The sequence below is a fragment of the Suncus etruscus genome, chromosome 1 (genome assembly GCF_024139225.1).
Source record: "Suncus etruscus isolate mSunEtr1 chromosome 1, mSunEtr1.pri.cur, whole genome shotgun sequence".
NCBI classification, from domain to species: domain Eukaryota; kingdom Metazoa; phylum Chordata; class Mammalia; order Eulipotyphla; family Soricidae; genus Suncus; species Suncus etruscus.
The window spans coordinates 120,357,019-120,384,537 of record NC_064848.1 but is presented as its reverse complement, the minus strand read 5'-3'; the positions used below and the strand labels follow the sequence as shown (position 1 = coordinate 120,384,537).

General features: G+C 34.6%; 1 protein-coding gene across 1 annotated transcript in view; it reads left to right on the top strand.

Moving 5' to 3' along the window:
- Positions 1-27,519, top strand: part of IMMP2L (inner mitochondrial membrane peptidase subunit 2) — a 950,803-nt gene that overhangs the window by 73,047 nt on the left and 850,237 nt on the right. The window contains exon 3 of the mRNA XM_049783675.1: positions 766-869. Within this exon, the coding sequence (XP_049639632.1) occupies positions 766-869 (104 nt within the window). The remainder of the gene's footprint in view (positions 1-765; positions 870-27,519) is intronic.

Sequence of the window (27,519 nt, the reverse complement as noted above, 5' to 3'; positions counted from 1 at the left end):
CGAGCACCACTTCCACAGATGCTACTGTTTCTTTTTATGACATTCTCAGCTCAGGCTTCAGTCAGAAAAGCTTCATCCATCACAAGTCACAAACAATGTTGACTTCATGTTTTTCAACTCTATTTTATTTGTGCCTAGATAGCTCATAATCTTCAGGTGAACTTTCAAACAGAATGTTTCTCACTTCTTACCCATCAAACCTTGGGTATATTGAGACTTGTCCAAATCCTCTGGGGAAAGTTATTTTAGGTTTAAACTATCAATACCCTAAAGTCTGTCTGTCTCTCTGTCTCTCTTAAAAATGGTTAGGGAGGGAAAACCCACATGTTCTCTGCTTCATTCTCTTTACTTCTTTGTATGAGTGTTTGTATTTTGTTTTGTGTCAGCTGATTAGTCATTACTGCTTCTTTTACTCAGAATTAGATCCCACTTGTTTTACTTTTGGAAGGTTTGATTCACTTCTGCAAGTTTTTTTAATTCCTTATTAAAACTTTCCATAGCTTTTTACTAGGATATAGTAAAGATTTGTACATGTAACTCATTTTTCTTTTCAAACAAATATTAGTGATTTGTATTTTCTCTGTGAAGAATCCACATAATTCTTTTTGAAAACTCATCATTTCAAGTTACTTCAGAGCAGTAATTTATCGAAAGGTTTTATATTAGAAATGTTTCATTGTACTATACTAGAGCTATGAAGTGCAAGGAACCATGAAGATTGGAAAATACAAATGATAGATGTGTCTCTTTCTTCTTATTTTTAAGCCTTCTTTGAATCCTGGGGGAAGCCAGTCATCCGATGTGGTGCTTTTAAACCACTGGAAAATGAGGAATTTTGAAGTACAACGTGGCGACATTGTGTCATTGGTGTAAGTAAACAAGGAACATACTACATTTCTCAATAACTTCATTTTAAATTAATGTTGATTGAGGTGTAATAACCTAGTGCTAATAACACATTGATTATTTGATAGATACATTTTAAATATGATACAGTTTGAAAAATGAAATTTGTAATGTGAAAATGCTATGCCAATATTTTTCTTCAATATTTAAGATATGTAAATTGATTGACATACTTGTTTATGGTAATTGATGCTTCCACCTTTATGAATTATTATTTTAGTGTTCGTAAAGTATGTACATTTGGTGTTATTTTGAATACTTTGGATTACTTGGCTTCTTGAAAGCAACCTGTATCTGGCTTTCATGCAGTTGCAATTTGGATAGATACAAATATTTTTATTATATGATAATTGTGTAATTCATTTCACATTCATATTTGTCAAGAATTGCACTGAAACAAGGAAGTTAGAGGACTAGTAAAAGGACTTAGAGGCTTTTATTTGGGACCAAGAGGTGGCACTGTTTCTCTGTTAAAATATCAATGCTTGTTAGGAACAAAAATTTCATTCTAGTCTTAATGTAGAAATGGAATGTCAAAATGTGTATAACTGACACATTGATTTAGTACATTGTTCTAGTACATGCTCGAATCAGGCTTATATTAGAAATTTTTTGTTTGTTTTTAAAGTAAATCCCAAACAAGAATACCATAACAGAACTTGCCTAATTCCTTCAGGTTTCAACTTCTGAAAATATTTTAATATTTTAATGCAATTCTTGTCATGCCAGTTAGTGCACTGGAGTAGCACTTAATGTGTTACTTATTGTTATTTGTTTTAACAATAGTAAAAATCTTACTATTAAATGAAGGCTTTTAGTTTATATTCTGATTTTTGAATTGGAGTTTTGTTGTTTTTAGTTATAAGCTAATTGTTAAAAGCAAAAACATTTCTATCTTAATACTTTGGATAGTACCTTATGGCAGTAGACGTTTTATAAATATGTCTCTATTAAGATTGCTTTATGAGAAATCATTTGAAAATGTACTAAATGCATATTGTTAGTAATTAATGAAATAAATACATTCGAGTGGCGTTTTGTGTAAAATGCTTCCAAGAATGGGGGACTAAATGCTTTGTATAAACTCGAGTGCTTTCTTTAATGTTACCCTTCTCTATTGGTATAGTTTGATTTTGTCATTCAGAATACTGTTTTTGCAACCTTCTTGACAACCTTTCCCATGCTGGCTTATCCTGATGTGTGCTCATTATTCTTTTGCCTTTGGTTTGACAAGGTTATATCCTCACTTAGTCGGTGATGGAAAGGATAGCTACCCAAGTGAAAGAGGTCACACTATAAGCAGACAATTGTGCGGTGTTTTTTTTTTTTTTTTCCATTTATAAGAAACATGCTGACTATCTCTAAGCAAGTGCATTTGAATAGGTAATAGGAAAAAAAAGGACTCGTTGAAATTCAGGGTTGTATGAACCTATAAAAATACCTAAGTACATAATGAACTATTATATAAAAGAAGACATTATATAGCTAGTACAGTGATTGATATATATTATTTGATTTGATTTTAAAAGCTGTATCGCCAAACTAGGGTTGGTGAAATAAATCATAGCTATTCTGAATTCTATTTTGTATGTGTTAGTGATTTTTCTGTATTTTTAAGTACAAATGTAAATTTTCTTTTATAATACTTGTTGCTAGCAGAGGTCATTTACATAAAATAATGCTTAGCGATTGTATTTTAAATAACAAAATTATTTTATTTTATTATTTTATTTATTATTTTACATAAATATATTTTAAATAATCAATAATAATTAGCAGTATTGTTGCCTTTTGAGAAAGAAATGGAAAGTATGCTGAATTCTTTTCTAGAATGCTATAATGTTATAACTTTTGAAGTATCATTTTAGTTTAGTTTTTTTGTTTGTTTGTTTGCTTGTTTTTGGTTTTTGGGTCACACCTGGCGGTGCTCAGGGGTTACTCCTGGCTATCTGCTCAGAAATAGCTCCTGGCAGGCACGGGGGACCATATGGGACACTGGGATTTGAACCAACCACCTTTGGTCCTGGATTGGCTGCTTGCAAGGCAAACACCGCTGTGCTATCTCTCCCGGCCCCTGTATCTTTTTAGTTTTAGTCTGCTTTCTAGATATATCCTTCTTGTTTGTTTTTGTTTTGGGGGCCACACCTAACTGTACTTAGGAATTATTCCTGCCTCTGCTGTCAAGGATCACTCACTTACCAAGAGCTCAGGGGACCACATAGGATTGCAGGGATTGATTCAGTCTGCTGTGGATAAGGAAAATGCCCTGTACACTGTACTATCTCTCCCGTCCCCTAGATACATGTCTTTATTATTAATAGTTAGTTGTGGAGGTTACTTCTGGTGATGCTTAGGGTATATTGAGAATACCAGGCTTTAAAACTTGTCTCAAACTACATCCTTAGTTTAGCATGCCATTGTTTTAAAATTACTTTATTTTTGTGGGGAAGCTCTCAAGTGATGATCAGGAAGTAACAAAATTCATCCATCTGATTATGATTTTGAAGTTAATTGTCATTACTTCAGAATATTCTTAGATGTCTGGCTAACAAAATGAATGACTGAATTTTGAGTTCAGGAGATATATGAATGTAGGTTATCAGTTTTTAAAAAGTTGATATTAGGGGTTGGAGAGATAGCACAGTGGGAAGTGTTTTGCCCTTGCATGCAATCGATTAAAGACGGATGGTGGTTCAAATCCAAGCATCCTATATGGTCCACCGTGCCTGCCTGGAGCGATTCTGACCTCAGAGCACGAGCACCAAAAAAACAAACAAACAAACAAAAAAACAGTTTGTATTAATAACATGTTTCATTGATATACCAGTAATCTTTGGAAGACATGTAAAATGATAGTATGCATGTTTATTTAAAAAACTCAATTATATATTTTGTTTGTTTGTTTGTTTGTTTTGGATCACACCTGGAGGTGCTCAGGAGTTAACTCCTGGTTCTGCGCTCAGAAATCGCTCTTGGCAGGCTCAGGGACCATATAGGATGCCGGGATTTGAACCACTGTCAGTCCTAGGTGGGCTGCATGCATGGCAAACATCCTACTGCTGTGTTCTCTCCGCCAACCAAAACTCAATATTTTGCCTTCTTGAATATGTGGAAATATAACCTTTTAAAGTATTTTATACGCATTTTAACAAACTTTACAAAATGCCAATTTATACTTAAATTAGTAGGACTTTTGAAACTTTGTAACTATATTACTGATTATAATAATAATAATTACAGAAAATTGTTTTCTGACATCTTTAAAATAGATGAGTTTTTTAATTTGTTTTTGGGCCTCATTTGATAATGATTGTGTATCCTTGCTCTGTGCTTAGAAATCATCCGACAGGCACCGAAGGGGGTGCAGGGACTGTATAGGCAAATGCACTATCTGCTGTGTTATGGCTCCAACCCCCAAAGATGAGTTTTTTAATGAACACTGAAATGTTCAATGAAAATGTTTTTTTCCCAATGTTGAATTTTTAAGAAAATGAATGTATCTTTTTTTTTTACATGAGTAAACAGCTACTTTTATTTCAAATAGGGATTTAATTATTGACTTAAAGGATTTAAAAGAAATAATTCAAAGACTCTCCAAGATCTCAATTTTTTTTCCCTTTAAAGAAAAGGCTGGCCATTTTGTGAGTGTACTTTTATTTTATTTATTTATTTTTATTTAAATACTTTGATTACAAACATGATTATGGTTAGGTTTCAGTCATGTAAAGACACTCCCTTCATCAGTGCAACATTTCCACCACCAATGTCCCAAATTTCCCTCCACCCTACTCCACGCCCACCTGTACTCTAGACAGGCTTTCTATTTCCCTCATTAAAATGAATGTATCTTGATGGAATGCGGTGTAAGGAAGGGTTGAGGCTTTCTTCATATGCAAATAGAAAAACGTTACCAACAGAAGTTATAAGCAAAGGTTGCAGGCTTTGTAAAAAATGCACAGGTATTTGAAACTATTGTTTTATTATTTTATTTTATTTTATTTTATTTTTTAAACAGTAGGGTTAACCTATCATTAACATATCAGGGGTTAACATCTCAAGAGCTTAATTCCAAGAGGGGCTTTATCTATAGTACAGCGGGGGTTTGTCTTACACACAACCAACTCTAATAGGATTCCTAGTATCCCACACAGTCCCCTAAGCACCACCAGGAAGTGATTGATCTCCAATGCAGAGCCAAGAGATAGCTCTGAATGCCATGTGGTGTGGCCAAAGCAAAACCAACCAAACAAAAAAGAATTTCTAAGAGAAGTATTGAAATGTATGATATGTATTATTTCTTGGCTTATTGCCTATAGAGTACTTAGCCTTCAGTTGTTATTATTATTAATGAGACAAAACATTAATGACTCAGGGGAAAAATCACATTTGGACCAAAGCAGCTTCTGCTTTGTACTGAAATCCTTTCTCCATTTACCAATTGCTTATGAGCTAATTCATGGGCAATTGCTGCACAATTGTTTCATGTACAGCAACAAATGCTGTAGCAAATCAGATTGTTCTTTCTATTTAAGGGGTTGTATTCAAAACTTATTTTCTTAAAACAAGGAAGACCTTGGGAAGAGGGAGAGGTGTATATTGGAAAATACTTCTGTTTTTTGGTCACTTGTGGTTTTTTTTTTTTTTTTTTTTACCAAGTTTCAGTATTACTGAGTGTATGTGGGTGGCATCACATTGTCTTTGTGGAAGTGCAAACTAATAGTGATGATTAAGATGGATTTTGTATACCTTAGAATTGACTTTTCATTAGCTGGTTTCATGGCCTTACTGCAGTAGGCTTAACATAAATAGCATTATTTTACAATGAGATATTAATTAACAAATTCATTGGGGGCAGAGGTTCCTTCATAGTGAAATTTCAGGTAGTCCCTTTAGAAAGTGTTTTAACTTTTTATTTTGAAGTAATCTTAGTATGTACAGTATAGAGAACTCAGAAGTATTCTCCTTGTTTTTAAAATGGTTTCTGAAGTATAATTGACCAGTACAATGATGAGCAAACCATATTCAATATAAAATAATTCCACCACTAAATTAATTAGCATGTTTGGAATCAATTAATTTACATTTCTTTATGGAGTGTTTCTATCCTAGGAGGATCCCCATCCTGTGTCATATTCATCCTGTTGATATAGGGTTGCCAGTTTAGTGTTTAAGCCTGTGATTTGGTGATATTCAATTAGATGGTACCTAGGAACTACCAGGGACACCCCTGGTTGTGGTAAGGTTGAGGCATTTGATGTAGGGGATTGACCATAGGGATTGACCATAGAACTTGCAAAGCACTCTAACCCTTTGAACTATCTCCCTGGCCCTGCTTCACAGTTTTATATATATCTGCGTGATTCTTAGAAATTTTAATTATAAAGTATTATCAATTATAATTATTATATTCTACATTTATCAAGTCTTACTCATTAAATACTACCATACTGCTAACATACACCACAGAACAGTAATTGAGACCAGAAAATTGACATGGAAGCAATACTGTTCACTAATCTATAGATTTTATTCACTCCCACCCAACCCCCCACTTTAGACCCATTTTAGATCTTGACCCCTAATTCTTTGCTTCTTTTTTAGTTTAAATATCTCTCTCTTTCGTCTGATCTGTAACACAAACTTTGATATTTTTGAAGGGTCCCAGGCAGGTATTTTGCAGGGTTGATCTTCTTAATTTTTGAGATTGGCCCTTATTCAATAGAGACTTAATAGTAGTTACTTAAGTTACTTAAGTTCTAGAGTGAAAAGTTAATATGAAGTAATTCATAATTAGCCACCCTGCTATATCAAGTAGTATATCACAAAAAGTGCCTTGTGAATGTTGTTTTGATTTAATTTTCATAGCAATACTTGGATAGTTGTTATTATTATTATTACTATTATTATCTTATTATTTATTTAAATACCATGGTTACAAGATTGTTCATACTACAGTATTTATTAAAGATAAAATTATTCATGATTGAGTTACAAGTTGTACAACAACTTTCACCAATCCACATTTCCCGCCACCAATGTCAACAATTTTTTTACCTCTCCTGCCATACCCTCTTCCCTTCCAGTCACCTCCCCACTGCTTCTGGGACAGGCATTTTTAGATACTTGTTTGTAATACAAGGAGACCGACATAACAGGACAAGTAAATATCAGTCAAATAGAGTCCAAGTTTATTGCTCTTAAAAAATACTGTCTGATATATTTGGCATATGTGACTCTTATGTACTGAAACTGTGATATTTTTAGAATGATAATATTTTGGATTAATTAAGCCAAATAGAGTTTATTATTAGAATTATCTATTTTATTCTTTATTCTTGTTTTATTCTGTTTTAACCCAAGAAATGGTTATGGCCTGAGAAAGGTCCCATTTCTAGTGGTGCCAGGAATCAAATCAGGCTGAGCCCTGTTGCCTCTTCCCAATTCCTTATGCCTCTTACTCCACCCCAGTTTGAGTAGTAGAGATATTTTTGAAAATTTTATTTTATTAAAATAATAGTGATCTACAGAGTCCTTCATAGTTGAATTTCAGATATACAAGTCAGGGCCATTCCCATCACCAGTGTTGACGTCCCTCCTACAATGGACCCAGAGGCAACCTATCCCAACCACCCTTTGCCTCCTGGTTTGCCAGTTTAACAGGTCCATTTAAATTTAGATTGTTTAGATCGCTTGATTTTATTGCTGTTGACTTTGGCTTGGGTATTTAGTTCTGTTCTTATTTATTTCCCCACTAAAGTTTCCACTAATTAGTCCCTAGGCCCCAGCCTTTCTTTATTTCTTTCTTCTTAGTTTTATAGAAAAATGCAGAAATATGTGGTAAAACAAAGTAATCCATGTTCCAAGTTTCTGAAAAAAGGAGAGAGCCCTATTTAAAAGATAAATAAAAATATAAAATTAAATTAAAGAACAAAGGGTGCATGTGTATGGCAGTTTGTTTGTTTGTTTGTTTGTTTGTTTTTGCATAGGCACTGCAAAAGATGGGGAAAATAGAAAGGAAAAGCCTTTGGCCTAAAACCAGGGAGACCATACCCCTAAGCATCCTGCCATAAGATCAACTATAGGTTCTGGGCATACTAAGTTGTCTAAAACCGAAGTCTTTCTTTGTAGTTCCAGTAAAAGTTCTTCTCAGTCACAGTTGTTACAGTCAGATTTCTCAAGTTAGAGATCCTGGTTTTTGGAGTAGTAGAAACTTTTTTTTTGTTTGTTTGTTTTTGGGTCACATCTGGTAGTGCTCAAGGGTTACTCCTGGCTCCATGCTCAGAAATAAATAGCTCCTGGCAGGCTCAGGGACCATATGGAATGGCTGGATTTGAACCACCATCCTTCTGCATGCAAGGCAAATGCCTTACCTCCATGCTATCTCTCCAGTCCTGGAGTAGTAGAAACTTTTAAGTTATACTGTATATCTGATTTCATATTTTATTTTTCTTGGACAATGCTGTGTGGAAACATTTTTTCATTATACAAAGTTGCTGTCCTGGAGTGTGTCTAAAGCCAACTAAAGTGATATTTTATAAAGCCTGAGATTGTGAAAGCCACTAAGGTAGAAGCAACATTCTTCCAGAGATTAACACACATTTTGTTGACAAGGATGCTGGCTGATCAAAGATAAAGGAAGGAGACAAAGGATCAAAGAAGGAAGGAGACATATATCTTATAAAGAGGAAAAAAAGAGGATTCAAGACAGTTTTTAATATTTATTGACTCACAAATTTCCTATACTTTATGTATTCTTATTTACTCTTATTTTCAAACCAGTAAAATACTGTTGTTATTCCTGTTTTGTCCATGAGACAGTTGAGGAAAAGATGGAGTTAAGGGACTTGCCTTAAAGGACTTATAGCTAGTAAATGGTAGAAAAAATGTCTCACATCAAATCCTGTACTGTTGTCATTTTCTAATACCTTTATATTATAGTAATGATTTTGTTGAGACCTCTACCTCATTGTCAGTAAAACAGCCATATAGACCCAAATATTTCTATATTTATTCCCATGTTTATAATAAAATTTGTTACACAGTGTGTCCTGACAAATAGTTTCTTCATTAATAGCAATCATACTTTATTATGAACATATAGTGTGCATACAATTTTGACAGTTGGTTGATGACATTCTAAACTAATTGCTATTTTCTGACAGATGGCCACTGTAATGGTTATGTTTCCAGCAGTAAATGTGAGCAAAGAATTATGAAGATTTGAGCCAGGAAAACAGATGAAATAGAATAGACCCATTGGAAAAATAGATGAAAGGCCTCAGTTCTTTTTTGTGTTGAGTGCCTGTAAATCTTTAAAGTTTCCTTGAACTACTAAAAAAATTAATTGGAATCCACTAAAAAATGAAACTTGTGTTTTGAAACACTCAAAGAAATGATAATACTAAAATCTGACCTATAATTATATTGAAAACCTGTTAATGATTAAACTGGGAGAAAGAATTGTGTTTATCTGTATTCATTTCTAGTTTTGCTGTTTATAGACAAGTATACTTCTGAGTTTATAATTATTGGTGTATATTAGAAAGGCCATAATTTTCAGAAAGTTTTTATAGGCAAGATCACAAGACTAATTATTATTATTAATATTAACCTTAAAAATTCTAAAGTGAAAACACCAATTGTGCTCTATTTGGAGGATTTGTTTTTGATGCTTTCAATTAGTCATAAGAATTTGTAACCATTACTCAGTGTACTTAATTATAAATTACACTTGAACAAAAATTTTAAACTAATTTTGTAAATGATATAGAATTGTTGTCTTTAAGTAGTCCTTATTTGATTGTGTGTATAATAAAATACATTAATAATGTTTAGGACTTTAGCTACACAATAAGTATTTTTTTAGTTTAAAGAAAAGATATATCTTGGAAATGTTTTAGTGATTATAAATTCCATTTTGAATTATTAAGATTTTTTATGGCAATGTAACTAAAGAAAATGTCTATAGCTTGAACTCTAGACATTTTATAAATCTTATATTCTTTGAAAGATGGTTAAAAATTGTCATAGAAAAAAGTTATACAGTTATTCCATGAACTATTGTATACTGATATTTATAACATTTTTTTATTGGGAACAAATCAAGTTTATGATAACAATGCTATTATTATTTTAAAAATATGACAGCATTTCCAAAGAGGTAAATCTCTAATCATTATTGCATATTATATGTAAGGACTAATACTGAATTTTTTTGTTTTGTTTTGTTTTGTTTTGTTTTTGGGTCACACCCAGCAGCGCTCAGGGTTTACTCCTGGCTCGGCTCTATGCTCAGAAATTGCTCCTGGCTGCTTGGGGACATATGGGATGCCGGGATTTGAACTACCATCCTTCTGCATGCAAGGCAAATCCCCTACCTCTATGCTATTTCTCCGGTCCCTGAATTATTTGTTGATGAGAAATATTTTAAAATAAGTTTAAATATACATATATATATATATAACAGAAATATGTATTATACTATATTTTTTTCTTAACAAACTGTTCACATACCTATAAGGAATGTAATTTTTCTGACTTACATTTCTGAGATTCTAAATTACCCTAAATACTTCTGGAACCAATGGGAGATAGATGCATGCCTTAAGATAGACCATTGAGATCAGTCAGTCTCTGATTTCTACTACCTGCTATGATAGATTACATTACATGAAGACCAATACTGAGAACACTAAAATTGCTTCATTAAAAAAACTTTCTGAAAATGGTGTAGCTTTAGGGGTCAAAGATCCCAAAGTTATCTTTGGGCTACACAGAGGTGAGTCTTCCACTTGCATTATTTTTCTTGCATTATTTATTACTTTATTATGAGCACAGGCCATGAAGCAGAAAAACTAAATACTGTCAGGTAAATTAGAGAGAGGCTGAGCATATATTTTGGCAATTTCTCAGTGCCAGAATATCATAATCCAAAATTTAGGAAAGAGGAAATAGCAGCTTGGCAAAACAGTTCAGAATTTAATGGAAGCCCCATATCAGAGGAATTAGATGAATTAAGAATAGACTGCAAATTTCAAAAATTAAAATTTAGTCTCTGGTAAAACACAAACTGATTTTCAGGTGTTCTACTTTTATTTTAATGTCATTGTCAGAGAATCAAGAGATATTATTTATTCTCTTATTTTTTCTAAAACCACTTGCTATGAGTTGTGTATAAGAAGCCAGAGCTAATGAAAAATCAAAATAAACAATAAACAATAGAAATATTCTCATGGTGGTCCAATTAATAGAGTAATTAGATCTGAGCTTTAACAATTATTGCTTTGTTTTGTTTTTATTTCAGGACTTTGGTTATTGTTTGGTTGTTGTCTTTATTGTTGTGGTGCTTTTCGGATTCTTTTGTTTGATTATTTTGTATGGTTTTTAGGTTTTTCTTCCTTTTTTCCTTTCTTCTCTTAAATTGATATGTATAGCCTCTTAAAGGACTCCTTCCATTTCTTTCTTGTTTGACTTTTACCCGCCCCCTTTTACTCCTTTTTTCTTCCCTCCAAACAGAACCACATAACTTGAACCATCTTGTTCTGCCTCACAAATTGAGGGGGAAATAATGGACCAAACAGGTGTATGGACATTGAGCAGAAATAAAAAATGATCATACTTAAATACCAAATCCGAAGCCAACGACAACAGAATCAAAACCCAATTTACAATAAGTTAGACACAGATGGGACCATTTATACTAGCAGCCTGGGGTCAAAGGAGGAGGATATGGAATGCATGCTGGGAACAGGGGTGGAGGGAGGACAACACTGGTGGTGGAAATGCCCCTGATTCAATGTCACTATGTACCTAAAATATTACTGTGAAAGTTTTGTAATCCACTTTGGTCAAAATAAAAATTAAAAAAATTATTAAAATCAATATATAAGTGGATGGATGATATGATTTCATCAGAAATTCAGAATCTATTAAAATAATTAAATAGGGGCTGGAGAGATAGCATGGAGGTAAGGTGTTTGCCTTTCCTGCAGGTCATCGGTTCGAATCCCGGCATCCCATATAGTTCCCCATGCCTGCCAGGAGCAATTTCTGAGCATAGAGCCAGGAGTAACCCCTGAGCACTGCCAGGTGTGACCCAAAAACCAAAAGAAAAAAAATTAATAGATACTTAAAGCGACAAATTAGTAGGTAAGTTTATTGGTAGTTCAAGTTCAAGATAGAGTTTCACAAAGGATTAATAGACTGGGTAGTTGGTCAGTTAGAAAATATTTAGATGATTATGGCAGGATAAAGAATGAAATATACAGTGAATAATATAAGAGAGATATGTAGGGCATGGTGGAAAATACTAGCTAATTCAAGCCCAAGAAGAGAGACTGGGGGTCAGTATCTGAGTAAATCAAAGCCAAGCATTTTCCAGAATTTATGAAATGCCAGCCTAAAGATTCATGCAGTGCTATAAACCCTTTCATAATAAATCCAATGAAAAGCTTATTTAATGCACAAGTAGGTAACTCATTAAAAATAAAACAAAGAAAAAGGGAACAATCTTTAAAAACATTTACTTTAAGAAGACAAGATATGCCTGATTCTTCCAATGACAGACAGGGGACAAATATTCTACAGGAAAAACTTGTAGATTCTTTTTAACCATTCCTCAAAAATGAAAGAATAATATACTCATTTCCAGACAAAGAAACCCTCGACATATGCTCTGTTATCCTATTAGATTTATGAAACAAATCCAAAGGATTAAGAATTTCAAGATGGAAACTGTAGCAATAAGCCTCAAGCAAGTTTCTCTTCTTAGCTGCAAACCATGATGTAACTGCTGGTTCCATCCTCATGAGGGTAGCCCAATAATTGTTTCAGGAATAGAAGCCAGATGAGAAATTCTTGGAAATAGGTATATGTAATTGTTAGGGATGAAAGTTATAGATATTTGATTTTTGGATCACACCTAGTGGTGCTCAGGAACTACTATTTTTTGTTCGTGTTTGTTTTTTGGGGGGCCACACCCATTGACGCTCAGGAGTTACTCCTGGCTATGCCCTCAGAAATCGCTCCTGGCTTGTGGGGATCATCGAACCTCGGTCTGTTCTAGGCTATCGATTGCAAGGTAGACAGACACCTTACCTCTAGCACCACTACTCTGGCCCCAGGAACTACTATTAGTTCAGTGGTCAGAGCTCACTCCTGGCTTTGCTCAGGGAGCCTTGTACGTGAGATAATTCTTGGTTCCTGCATGCTAGACATGCAAAGCATATTCTCAGCCCATTGAGCTATCTCTTTGGTCCCCCAAAGTTATATTTTAATTAGAGTTGTTAAATTTGAACCACTACAATATGTTCCAATAGTCTTATTTCCTTAAGGTTCCTATTTGCTAAATATAGTAGACAGTTTTGTATCCCGCAAAGATGCTATGCTCTGATCCCTAAGACAGTGAATGATGAGATATCATGCCCATGAATGTTTCCTGACATTGCCAAAGTGGCATTGCACATGCAATCATTGTTTACCTTTAGCTGACCTTAAAATAGACTGTTCTCCTAGATGATTTAGGTCATACCATTGTAATCATTTAAGTCCTTAAAAAAGTAGAGGTGGAAGAAGTGAGGGAGATACAGCTGATGTCAGAGAGAACTGAGCTATTAGAAGGATTTGATGTACTGTTTGTGGAGAGTACTTACAGTGACAAATGCCTTTAGAAGATATGAATGACTTTCGGCTAAAGGCCAGCAAAGAAATCAGTCTGACTGCCACAAAAGAATTGAATATTGTCCAAACCCAATGCTCCTGAATGGGTCTCCACAGATAAGGCCTAGAGTAGATGACAACTTGATTTTGGCCTTTTGAGAGTCTATGTAGAAAAATCAACTGTTTCTCTGCCAGACTTTTGTTTAGAGGACTGTGCATAATGAATGAATGTCATTTTAAATCGCTAAGTTTGTTTTAATTTGTTACAGTGGCAATAGAAAATTATGCCAAGTCATTAAAAACTACAAACAGATCTAAGGCTACTTTTCAGATGTATAAGAAAATAAGTGATTACAAAAAATTTTCATAAGCATTTGAGGAATACTGTTTTTATTTCAATAGCAATTAACTTATTAAAGCTATTATTTTCTTTCTTTCTTTTTTTTTTTTTTTTTTTTTTTTGGGGGGGGGGCACACCCACTTGATGCTCAGGGGTTACTCCTGGCTAAGTGCTTAGAAATTACCCCTGGCTTGGGGATACCATATGGGACACAGGGAGATCTTACCTCTAGCACCACCTCTCCAGCCCCAAAGCTATTATTTTCTTTTAAATTAGAGCAATCAGTAAACCTCTAGCTACCTGTTTCTGGGTGTGAGAATATAGTACTAAACTCTGGGAGCTTTTTGCTTTTACTTTCAACTGCATCAATTATTAACTGGCCAAGTGACCTTGGACAAATTATCTTAAATACAATTTAAGCATTTGCAAAATCAGAAGTGCAAGTAGATGATCTTTAAGGTCTCTCTCATTTTAACTTATTGCATAGATATAGTTTTAGGATCAAGATAGAATTGTTAGGGAGCTGAAAATTCACCAGAATATTATATTTTGAAGCTTGAATCAAAGTGATTTGTGTCTGCTCCTGGCTCTGCACTTAGGAATTATTTCTGATTGGCCTGGATGACCACGTGGAATGCTGGGGTGTGAGCCTGGATTGGCCAAATATAAGTCAATTGACCTACCTGCTATACTATTGCTCTGACCTCAGTTTTTTTGGGTATGAGTGGGTTGGGGTGGGATGGGTGTATAACACTTCAGTGCTGAGGGTTTGACATAGTGGTTGAATATTTTTAAATACTGATACTATGTTGTTTTTGATATAAATAAACAGACTTCGAATTTTATAACTTTTTTGGTCAGATACCAGATAAATAGATGTTTACTAAGATGATGTCTTCAGTTTAAATGAAGATTGAATAATTGAAATTTGGCATTGAAATTCTATGAGATGAGAGCAAAATAATTTCTCGTGTATTCAAAATTATTCTAAATGATAAAGATGTAGAAATCTTTGCTTTTGTTTTTGGGCCACACCTGGTGATGCTCAGGGGTTGCTCCTGGCTCTGCACTCAGGAATCATTCCTGATGGTGCTTAAGGGGTCAAATTTAGGTAGGTCATGTACAAATCAAGTGCCCTACCTGCTGTACTATTGCTTTGACCCAAGAAAGCTATAGAAATCTTAACTTATTTATTGTAATTTATTTTGGGAGTTGAGGTTAAGACTATAGTATTCTTGTATTCGTTTTTTCTCTCTAGTCAATTTAAGTTGTATTCTCTATTCACATTTTTCTAGAAAATGCTTGGTAACATAGTATCTTTAATAATTTAGGTTCTGGAAATGTGGAAGAAAATTGAAAACTAAATTTAAACATAACTTTATTTGATGCAATATAAATCTCACCCTACTCCCATTTACATCCCATCCCCACCCTATTCCTGTTTCCACTTCCATTCCCACACTATCCTCTTTTTTTTTTTTTAAAGGAGCACAGTTTCATGGACATGGATGGAAGTAGCAGTTGCAGGGTAATGTGTCTTTGTATGAAAAGGAAGGAAAAAGGCTTTAAGTGACTTATAACACTTTATTATGTTTATGTTATAAACATATTTTATTCTTTTTTTTGTTTTTGTTTTTTTTTTATTTTTGGGCCACACCCGGCAGTGCTCAGGGGTTACTCCTGGCTGTCTGCTCAGAAATAGCTCCTGGCAGGCACGGGGGACCATATGGGACACTGGGATTCGAACCAACCACTTTTGGTCCTGGATCAGCTGCTTGCAAGGCAAACGCCGCTGTGCTATCTCTCCAGGCCCACATATTTTATTCTTTGGAGCTCAGGAAAATATTTATTTCTGGGAAGGAAAAGGAAACACTCTTTTTGATTTTGGGAATAATTGTTCATTTCATTAATGAGATTCCTAAATGACCCATATTATTAAAGTTGATTCCTTGCATAATCCAGTGACAGGTTTACTCACATTAAAAGGTCACATTAATATTTACTGACAGTGCAACAAGGATAGGTTTCATTCTATTAAAAAATGTATGGATGTTGAAATTGCTGATGGAGAAGCTGGCACAGATTGACCTGGCTCTGGATATGATAATTAGGATAGAACTTTGTTCTTTTAGAGGTCATAAATTACATTGCAAGGTTTTATCTGTTTGGATTGCTAGAAAGTAACTGCAGTGTATTGTGAGATTATGGTATAAAACATCTCACGGTGAGTAGTACGTCTCAAAACTTTTGCCAGAGATGTAATGAGAATCAATAAAATATTCTATGTTTATATAAAGTTAATTATTCTACTAGAGGATCTTTAAAGAGCAATAAGGACTAGAAAAAATACTAGAAAGACTTTGGTAACATTGACAGTATGTTAATTGAATTGAAAGTAGGTAAAGATTATATTAACAGAATGGATTCAAAATTGGCAAAAAAAATTTTGTAATAAATCAAGGGGGAAAATCAGTTAATAAAGAAATAGGCCAATTATCAGCAAGGGTGGGGATTGTACTTAATGATTCTAAAATGAAAGGTTAAACTTTTCAGTGAATTTCAGTTTAACAAAAAAGAAGAAAAGCAATATGGATAATTAGGCAGTAATAAGATCATATTAAAAAATATCAGAAAACTGCCTTGGGTGTTAGGGGAATATTGTTTAATGAACTTAATCTCCTGCAATTATCTTTGAATATTCACTATTGTTCTTGAAAGGCGGGAATGGTGTTTGTAGTTATTTTCAAGAAAATTTGACTTTTTAAAGTACATTTATTCTTCTGTATAATATAAAATAATCATAAATGGAAAAAAATTAAGAGTAGCTTCTTTAATATACATAATTAGGTTTCTTTCTCCTGTTTTTTTTGTTTTTGGGTCACTCTTGGCTGTATGCAGGGTTTACTCCAGGCTCTGCACTCTGGAATCACTCCTGGTGGGCTGGGAAAAGGGAGCGGGAGGGACATTTGGGATGCTGGGGACCAAACAGTTTGTCTGCAAGGCAACCACTGTACTATTGCTCTGAACCAACTAGTTAGAATTTGAATTATAATTTTAACTACTATTTTTTTTGGCATTGTTCATTTCTCTGAATTTTAATTCTTCCCCATATCTCAGAAAGGAAACAGCATAGACTTAATTGAATAGTAATTGAACTATTCATAGAAATTCAATATAGAAGATTATGATTCCTATCAATATCTAAATTGAAATTATATGAAAATGTAATAGTTAAAAATACCAGATAATGCTTTAAAAAATATTTGTCTTCAGATTTAATTAAAAGTTTTGTATGTATATTTATAGATGTGTGTTCATATATATGTGTGTGCATATGTGTCCACGTATATAGAGATATATAACACATAAGGTTGTTCATATACAAATCTATATACTATATATGTATGTAAGTATTAATGTCTTATAAAGATGTTGGCATATTCTTGGTATTTTTTACAGTTTATATCTGTGCCTTCAAATGTGGGAAGATCTTTGTGATCTTTTCTGGGATCAATATAAATTCTGATTTTTATAAGACCTGAGTTCTAATGATTAGAAGTAATAGGAACCAAGATAATTAAGCTCAAAGATGATTTCAGATCTAAAGTCAGTATGAATATAGAATTTGACTTAATCTTAGCTCCTATGATGCTTATGAGAAAAAAGTCATCTGACATATACAAATATATCTTTTATAATTATCATCTTCTTTTTTCATCGATAGTCTTATAATTATCTTCTTTTCTTTTATTAGATAGTATGTCAAATGTAGTTCTGCATTGTATATTAATGTTGAAAACCAGAGGATAATTTTGCTTTTCAGAATGTTAACAGCTTCTTGGCAGGTTATTAACTCAAATAGGTAATAACCCAAGGGACAGTCCTATCTCTAGTTAAAAAAAATTTGGACCAGATACCAAGAGGCTCTGTTTCTAGTCTCTCTTTGACATGAAGAGAATCATGCCAATTAACTTGTCAATTAACTTCTGTGGATCAGTTTATATTTCTAATAAATGATGGGATGATATTCTGTAATCTCCATGGTACCCTTTAACTTGAACTTGAAAATTATTTTCTCTCTGATTATTTTCTACATTATAGGTTAATTTTTTGATAGTATTAGGTATATTACTGATAGGTGGATATAGTAGAAGAGAAACCTGATAATCTGTAAATCAGCAGTTGTTCCATGTATGGTTCAGTGGTATACACAAACTCCCAAGAGTGAGTTTATGCATTTTTTTCCAATACTGCATTCAGTGACTTTGTGGATATTACTTGAAATCAGCTATCGCTAAAGTATTTATATCATAGATACTTTGAAAAGCACTATATATCAGCATCTTTAATTTTTTTTTAATACTTTTTATTGCAACCAAAGTGAATTACAAATCTTTTTTTTTTTTTTTTTTTTTGGTTTTTTTTTTTTTTTTTGGGTCACACCTGGCAGTGCTCAGGGGTTATTCCTGGCAGGCACAGGGGACCATATGGGGCGCCGGGATTCGAACCGATGACCTCCTGCATGAAAGGCAAACGCCTTACCTCCATGCTATCTCTCCGGCCCCCGAATTACAAATCTTTGAATCTGGGGCATTCCCACCACCAGTGTTGTCCTTCCTCTATCCCTGTTCCTAGCATGCACCCTACATTCCCCTCCTTTGCTCCCCAGGCTGCTAGTATAAGTGATCCCCTCTGTGTATAGTTTTTTGTAGATTGGGTATTGATTCTCTTGTGGTTGACTTTGGATTTGGTATTTAATTCTGATCAATTTTTAATTTTCACTCAATGTTCATATGACCTTTTGGTCTTGGTACCATCCATATTTCCCCCTCAATTAATGAGGCAGAACAAGATAATTCAAGTTATGTTGTTCTGTTTGGAAAAAATAGAAAAAGAAAAAAGAAAAAAAAAGGAAAAACCAGAAAACCAAAAACAAACAAAAAACCGGGAAGAGTCTGTCTAGAGTTTATAAAGATCAATTTAAAAGAAGAAAGGGAAAAAAGAGAAAAAAAGAAAAAAAAAAAACAAAAAGACAAAGTACTAAAAATAGAAACAAAAAACAAAACAACCACAAAAAACAAAAATCAAACAAGAAAAACCCCAAAACCAGTGACTACAAAAAGCACCACAGAAATAAAGACACCAAGCAAACAATATCCACGAGCACAAAATAAAAAGAAAACATGAAGAAGAAAAATAAATTGTGCTGCTTCTTTTTTTTTTCTTTTTTCATAGGCACAGTAAATATTTGGGAAATTAGAAAGGGAATTCCCTTGGCCTAAGAAATATAAGGTTTCTCTGCCCTTGAAGTATACTGTCATGGGAATGATTTACAGGCTCCGTATATGCTCTTTTTCACACCCCCAGGATATTTTTATGGTGCCAGGAAACTTTTCCCTCAGTTATGGATAATAAAATCAGTTTTCTGTAATTAGAGATCTTGGTATTTGCATAAGTCATAGGATGAAGCCTAGGATAGAGTTTTTCTTTACAGTTCTAGAAGTTTTGTTCCTTCACTTGTTTTTAACTAGCCTTCTGTAATTGGTGGTCTTAGTTTTTGCACTGATTTTAGGATAAAGCCTAGGATAAAGTCTTTCATTATGTTTCCAGAGGTTCTGCTCAGTCTCAGTTGTCACAGTCAGATCTCTGGAATTAATTAGAGATCTTGGGTTATTGTACAGATTGTAGACCGAAGCCTAGGCTAGGGTCTTTCTTATTGGTCCCAGGCTAAGTTCTGCCCAGTCATGGTTGTCAAAGTCAATCTTCTGTAGTTAGCAATCTTGGTTTTTGCACAGATCATAGGATGCCTGTCTTCTGATTTTTATCTTACTGTTAGGTGATGAGATAAGACAATCTGCTCTTATATCAAGTTATTGCCATTTGCTCATTGTCAAGATATTATATCAAAACTAGTGCATGTTGATGCCAGAGCAGTATTAGGTTTTTCTCAGGAGGAGTTTGGTTCCTGGTGCTGTTGCAAGAACTATGTTGGTTCTATGTCTGGGATCTAGGGTTTGGGATTGGATGATCACTGTCTGATCACATGGAATCTAAGTTGAGTTCACATGACACATGTTCAGGGTGGGAGGTTCCCCTGTATTATAAAATTTATTAGTTCTTATCTAGAGTATCCCCCTTTTTAGTATGTCTTTGCAAAAAAAGGAATGCTGCTATATAATATTGTTGGTACATTTGTGGGTGAGAATGTCAGGCTACACCATCTCTGTGTCCTGGTTTTGACCTGAGCTTTTATCCCAGGCAAGACTTTTTCTTGTAGGTTTTTGTACCATGCAGAACCAAAACAGATGAAGTTAAAGAAGAGAATTATACACACACACATATATACATATATATATATAATATATAATAGAAGAAATAAATAAAAATGAATTAAAAAGGTAATTAAAAAGTGATGTAATAGACTACCTTACATTTGGGAATAAAATAGACTAAGAGGTAGTATTATAGAGGTATTAAACATATAAAGGAAATATAGGATTCCCCATTAAGTCTTTTGAGATATTCTTATGGTGGGTGAAATCCAGGGCACATTTTCATCACACACTCTGGTCTTGTTGAGTTTGAGAAATGATTTGCAGCAGAAAGGGATTGGATAGAGTTCTTGCATTTGGGGGTCCTTCTGAATCAGAGTCTGTTCTCATGCCACAGTCCACATTTGGGGTAGGGTGAAAAGGAGGGCCATAAAGCATGAGTCAGCAGGAGTGTTGGTTGTTGTTTCTTGCCGGGAGATGAGATGTGGGGCTGAGAGGGTGTCCTTTCTCTTGGGAGCTGGTTGTGGCTTATAGGAGGTTGGTCTTGGTACCTATTGAGTTAAGAACTGAGGATAAAGAGTGTTTAAATAAGGAGGGATATCAGATCATGATGGGGTATGTGTGAAGGAATAGAAGGAGTTCTGAACGGGGGAGGAGGAATATATATCAGAGGGACTATATACAGTTTAGGCATGAATTGTTTACAATTTAGGTTTGGTACTCAGGAAAGAATCTTCTGTCTATATATTCATGCCCACATAAAGACATACATTAGTGATCTAGTCTTAAATTGTTGTTAGAGGTCTGACCCTAATAGGATGGGTCGGAGCTCTTAAGAAATGGTTGAATTAAGATAAACAATTAGCTTAGATATGGCGTAGGAAAGAGAGGAATGGAGAACAAAAGACAAAAGAGAAGAGAAAAGAAAAATAAGTAAATATGGTAAAAATAAATTAAAAAAATTGGGCAGGTGCATCTGAGTTGGAAGGTTTTCCCAATTTCTAGGCACTTTATCAGTGATGGGGGTGGGCCTTGCTAAATGAAGGTTTCAGGGTTAGATAATGGCTGGAGCATTTTAGGATACTCATAATCTTTTTGCGTCTAGAGTAGTAAGCAATGTCAGCACCTTAAAGTTTTTAAAAAACATTTCTGTTTTACCAGCATACTGTTGCTATCAGTGACTCTTAAGTGGCACCAGAAAAATGGGAGACATGATATTTTTCAGTTTTTTAATAACCAAAGAAGAGATGAGGCAGAGACATTGATATATGATAAATTAATAGAGCTACATACATATCTGTGATATATCGAGACCTGGAATTACTATAGGAAGAAGCTAAAAGAAAAATAGACATGAAACTAAATCATAAAGAGGGGATAGTACATGCTTGACCAGAGAAGTAAGAGAATTTTACAGATGGTTTGTGTAAAAATTTTGAGGCAAATAATTATTCAGGGAAGTGGTAAATAAGTTTGTGGTCTTGAACAAGGTATCTAAACTTAGCCTAATGTAAGCGTAACAAGGCTAAAATTACGTATTAACCTATACCAGTGTATATCAAATCACATATATGTTCATATTTTTACTGGTTATGACAAGTTGAATACTTATTGAAAATCTAATCTTATATCTCAGTGATGTATTGAGAGTCAAGAATATAAAATATTTCTTCTACCAAATTATAGGCTTTATATCAAATTGAAAGCCATAAAATGTACTTGTGTTAAATATTTTATAGAATATTGATATTGACTCTGCCACAGATAGTTATGTACTTACTTTCCTTACCATCAGTTGTAACTTTTAATATGAAGATGGTTGACATAAACAGTGACAATGATTTAATCTGTGCATTTTGAAGGAACAGTGATTCTTTTCTAACAACCAGCAGGTTAAGGCATTCCTAAGAATAGATGCTAGTGCAACTCTTAGTATCTACTATGTGGTATAAAGGACTATAAAAACTGGGAAATGGAAAAATTCAGTATGCTTAATGAAGCTCTGCTTTATTTGATTTTTGTGTTTTGTTTTGCATTATTTGGAGGCCAAACCCAGTTGTGCTCAGGACTTATTCCTGATCCTGCTCAGAGATCACTTTTTTTATATTTTATTTAAACACCTTGATTACATACATGATTGTGTTTGGGTTTCAGTCATGTAAAGAACACCACCCATCACCAGTGCAACATTCCCATCACCAATGTCCCAAATCTTCCTCCTCACCACCCGACCCCCGCCTGTACTCTAGACAGGCTTTCCATTTCCCTCATACATTCTCATTATTAGGACTGTTCAAAATGTAGTTATTTCTCTAACAAAACTCATCTCTCTTTGTGGTGAGCTTCCTGAGGTGAGCTGTAACTTCCAGCTCTTTTCTCTTTTGTGTCTGAAAATTATTATTGCAAGAATGTCTTTCATTTTTCTTAAAACCCATAGATGAGTGAGACCATTCTGCGTTTTTCTCTCTCTCTCTCTGACTTATTTCACTCAGCATAATAGATTCCGTGTACATCCATGTATAGGAAAATTTCATGACTTCATCTCTCCTGACAGCTGCATAATATTCCATTGTGTATATGTACCACAGTTTCTTTAGCCATTCGTCTGTTGAAGGGCATCTTGTTTGTTTCTAGAGTCTTGCTATGGTAAATAGTGCTGCAATGAATATATGTGTAAAGAAGGGGTTTTTGTATTGTATTTTTGTGTTCCTAGGGTATATTCCTAGGAGTGGTATAGCTGGATCATATGGGAGCTCGATTTCCAGTTTTTGGAGGAATCTTCATATCGCTTTCCATAAAGGTTGAACTAGACAGCATTCCCACCAGCAGTGGATAAGAGTTCCTTTCTCTCTACATCCCCGCCAACACTGTTTATTCTCATTCTTCGTGATGTGTGCCATTCTCTGGGGTGTGAGGTGGTACCTCATAGTTGTTTTGATTTGCATCTCCCTGATGATTAGTGATGTGGAGCATTTTTCCATGTGTCTTTTGGTCATTTGTTTTTCTTCTTTGTCAAAGTGTCTGTCCATTTCTTCTCCCCATTTTTTGATGGGATTAGATGTTTTTTTTTTCTTGTAAATTTCTGTCAGTGCCTTGTATATTTTGGAGATTATCCCTTTATCTGATGAGTATTGAGTGAATAGTTTCTCCCACTCAGTGGGTGGCTCTTGCATCCTGGGTGCTATTTCCTTTGAGGTGCAGAAGCTTCTCAGCTTAATATATTCTCATCTGTTAATCTCTGCTTTCACTTGCTTGGAGAGTGCAGTTTCCTCCTTGAATATGCCTGTAGACTCAATGTCCTGGAGTGTTTTGCCTATGTGTTGTTCTATATATCTTATGCTTTCATGTCTAATATCGAGTTTGCATTATCTGATATTAGTATGGCCACTCCAGCTTTTTTATGGGTGTTGTTTGCTTGGATAATTTTTCTCCAGCCTTTTTTTTGAGTCTATGTTTGTTCTGACTATTCAGGTGCATTTCTTGTAGGCAGCAGAAGGTTGGATTGAGTTTTTGATCCATTTAGCCACTCTGTGTCAATGTCCATGACATTGAGAGAAAGAATTGTCCTGGGAGTTAGTGCCATCTTTATATTGAAATTTGGTGTGTCTTTTGGTTAGTCTTGTCTTAAATTAGGTCTTTTAGTTTTTCTCTTAAGACTGGTTTTGAGTCTGTAAAGTTTCTGAGCTGTTTTTTGTCTGTGAAACCATGTATTCTTCCGTCAAACTGGAAAGTGAGTTTTTCTGGTTATATTATTCTAGGTGAAGCATTCATTTCATTCAGTCTTGTCACAATATCCCACCACTGCTTTCTGGCCTTGAGTGTTTCTGGTGACAGGTCTGCTGTAAATCTCAAGGATGCTTGCTTGAATGTAATTTCCCCTTTTGATCTTGCTGTTTTCAGAATTCTGTCTCTATCTGTGGGATTCATCATTGTGACTAGGATGTGTCTTGGGGTATTTTTTCTGGGGTCTTTTTGGTTGGTACTCTTTGAGCATGTAGGATTTGATCACATATATTCTTTAGCTCTGGAAGTTTCTCTTTAATGATGTTCTTGACTGTTGATTATTCCTGGAAATTTTCTTCCTGGGTCTCTGGGACTCCAATGATTCTTAAGTTGTTTCTGTTGATCTTATCATAGACTTCTATTTTCATCTATTCCCATTCTTCGACTAATTTTTCCATTGTCTGTTCATTTGCTTTAAGTTTTTTTTCCAATCTCTCCCGCTGTATGGACTTGTTATTTATCTCATCTTCCACAGCACCAAGTCTATTCTCAGCTTCTGATACCCTGTTCCAGAGCTTATCCATTTTGTCATTCACTTTGTCTACTGAGTTTTTCAGGCCTGTTAGTTGACATGTTATTTCAGTTTGGAGTTTTGTGATTTCTGTCTTCATATTTTCTTGGTTCTTATTAGTGTTCTGTTCAACTCTATCCGTGGTTTTTTTGAGTTCTTTGAGCATCTTCCATATTACTTGTCTAAAGACCTTATCTGAGAGGTTGATTAGTTGGTTGGTTATTATCTGGTCATCAGAATTGTCATCTTCATTCTCTATGTCTGATGCTGGCCTGCGTTGTTTCCCCATTGTCACACTTGTATTGTGGGTTTTTCTACATGTTGTGGTGGTATTCATTGGCTAAATGATGTAGGCAGCCACACTCCTCTGGCTCCGCCATTTCTGGATGGGTCGACTTGCTTTCAAGGGAGGGGAGTCCTCCATGGATGAAGCCTCACACAGGATCAAATCTTAGGTCCAAGCACGCAGCAGAGAAGATTGTCCGGAGAGAAATGCTGGGCTTCAGTGATCCAGCACAGTTTTTAGTGTGATTTCTTTCTTCTTGTTGCGATGGTGTTCTTTTCTTAGAAAGAGCGCATGGCCACCTAGGAAGCGGAGTTTTCTGGATCCTCTTTTCGGCCCACTCCCAAGAAGTTCACTCGACAGGACAGTAGACAGACAAACACAGGCAGCACTCACAATTTTTCACAGTCAGGCCCCACTGGGCAGGCGTAGTTTCATAGATTTTCCCAGCCTGATGTCACAAACAGGGGACTGACTCAAAAACAAAACAAAACAAAACAAACAAACAAACAAAAAAAACAAACAGGGGACCGGGCTTCTGCTTATAGTCGGTTTTCACATTATGAAGCAGTTCCTTGGCGTTCACGCCCTAGAATGAGCTCTTGGGAAAGCGAGTTTTCTGGAGCCTCTTTTGGGCCCACTCCCAAGAGGTTCACGGACAGGACAGTAGACAGACACACACAGGCAGCACTCACAATTTTTCACAGTCAGGCCCCACTGGGCAGGCGTAGTTTCGACTAAGGGATCACTTTTGATGCTGGGGATAAAACTCTGGTGAGCATGTGTAAGTAAATGCCTTAACTACTGCACTGTTTCTCAGGTCCCCAAAACTCTGCTTTAAACAATAACTGGTTGTGTACTTTGGAAAATAATAGCAGTGATACACAGTCTGTTATATTTAGAATTCTGAATGCAGTATCTTTGAAATAGATGAGTACACTAATTCCAGGTATTTAAAAAAGGATGTCTTACATGAAGTTAAGGAAATGAATATGTGTATATATAGACAGAAAACTCTTCTTTAGAAAATGCAAATATCCCATGCATGCCTGATTCCTTTAGCTAGATTTGTATCAGCTGTTTATATCTGTGTGATGCTTTGAGATGAGCATAACTATTGAGAAAGCAGATTTATTCAGAAAGTGAAAGCTCCTATTCTTTATTTCTGTTATTCTCAATAATGTCATTTTGGAATACCAGTAGTCTTATTTGTTAAAATAAGTATAGGGCATTAATACAAAGTTAAATAAACATGCTGCCTAATGAAATTCTTTTTTTTATTGAAAAATGAAAAGCACTATTTTGGAGCAATAACTGTGCAAAGAAATAACTATCTTGGTTTTAACAGCTTATTAAACCATTTCATAAAATGAAGTACTATGTTAAGCTTAAAGTGATGTTTATTTTTAATTTACATAAACATAAAATGTTGAAGTAAAAAATAATGCCCTTTTTTGGGGGGAAATATAGATCACTAGTAGTGTGGATTATTGAAGTAATTACAAACAAGGATTTTGTTTGGGTATAATAATTTATAAACATGAATTCATAGCTTCTTTCACTGTGGTTGAGTGAGCGTTGAGGTTTTATTAGACAAGATAGGACTTGGGGTTCAGTCAAACTTGTATAAATAATGTAATGGCTTATTATGAACTTTTCAACTTTTAATTTTCCCTAAGTATTTTTGCTTGTTTGTTTTTGGGCCACACTACAATGGAGCAGACAGGTTACTTCTGGCTGTGCACTCAGGAATGTTTTTTGGTGGACTCTGGAAACCAGGTCTGTTGACTAGGATTAACCATGACCAGAACCTCTTTTTATTTTATTTTAATTTAATTTTAAATAGTACATTTAAGCATCATGATTACAAACATTTTTGTAGTTGGGTTTCAGTTATAAAAAAGAACAGCCCCCCCTTCACTAGTAAAATCTTCCTGCCATCAATGCCCCCCATTTTCTCCTTTTCCACACCCTGTTGTCTTTGAGACAAGCATTCTATTTCTTTTACTCACTACCATTATGATAATTGTTGGTATAGCTATTTCTCTAACTGTGCCCACCAATTTTTGTGGTGGGCATATCATGGGCTGGTCCTTTCAAATTTCATCTCTATTGTCTCTGGGTATTATTATCATACTGTATTTTGTTTTTCTTAAATCCCACAGATGAGTGAGAATATTCTGCGTCTATCTCTCTCCCGCTGACTCATTGTATTCAGCATAATAGTTTCTATGTCCATCCATGTATAGGAAAATTTTATGACTTCATTTAATTTTTAACAGATACATTCTCTTTAACTTTAGAGTGAAGTGGGTTAAAGTTGAGTCTGGGAATAGTTTTATATATGCAAGTGTGCATGTACACAGAAACATGTACATAGAACCAGTAAAGCAAAAGAAAAATAAGCACTGGTTGATAATTGCTTAAAACACGTTATATAATAGTTGACTAACTTTTTATTGAAATTATAAATAATAGTGCTTGAAACTTATAAAAAACAGCCTATGCTCTAAGAAAATGATTTTATTGAATGTGGCATAAAATGAGATGCATGTCAAATATTATCATTTAAAATATTAAAAATTATAATTTAGTTGTATGTTTGCATCAGTGTTAGCATTTATGATTTTGATATGTGTAGATATCACACTTTACTGCTTCCAAAATGCTCAATGCTCTTAACCATTGTCCTTATGTAATTCTAGTCTACCTCTTCATTCCTTCACATCTCCTCCCACCTGCTTGGTAATCTCAGTTTTATACTATA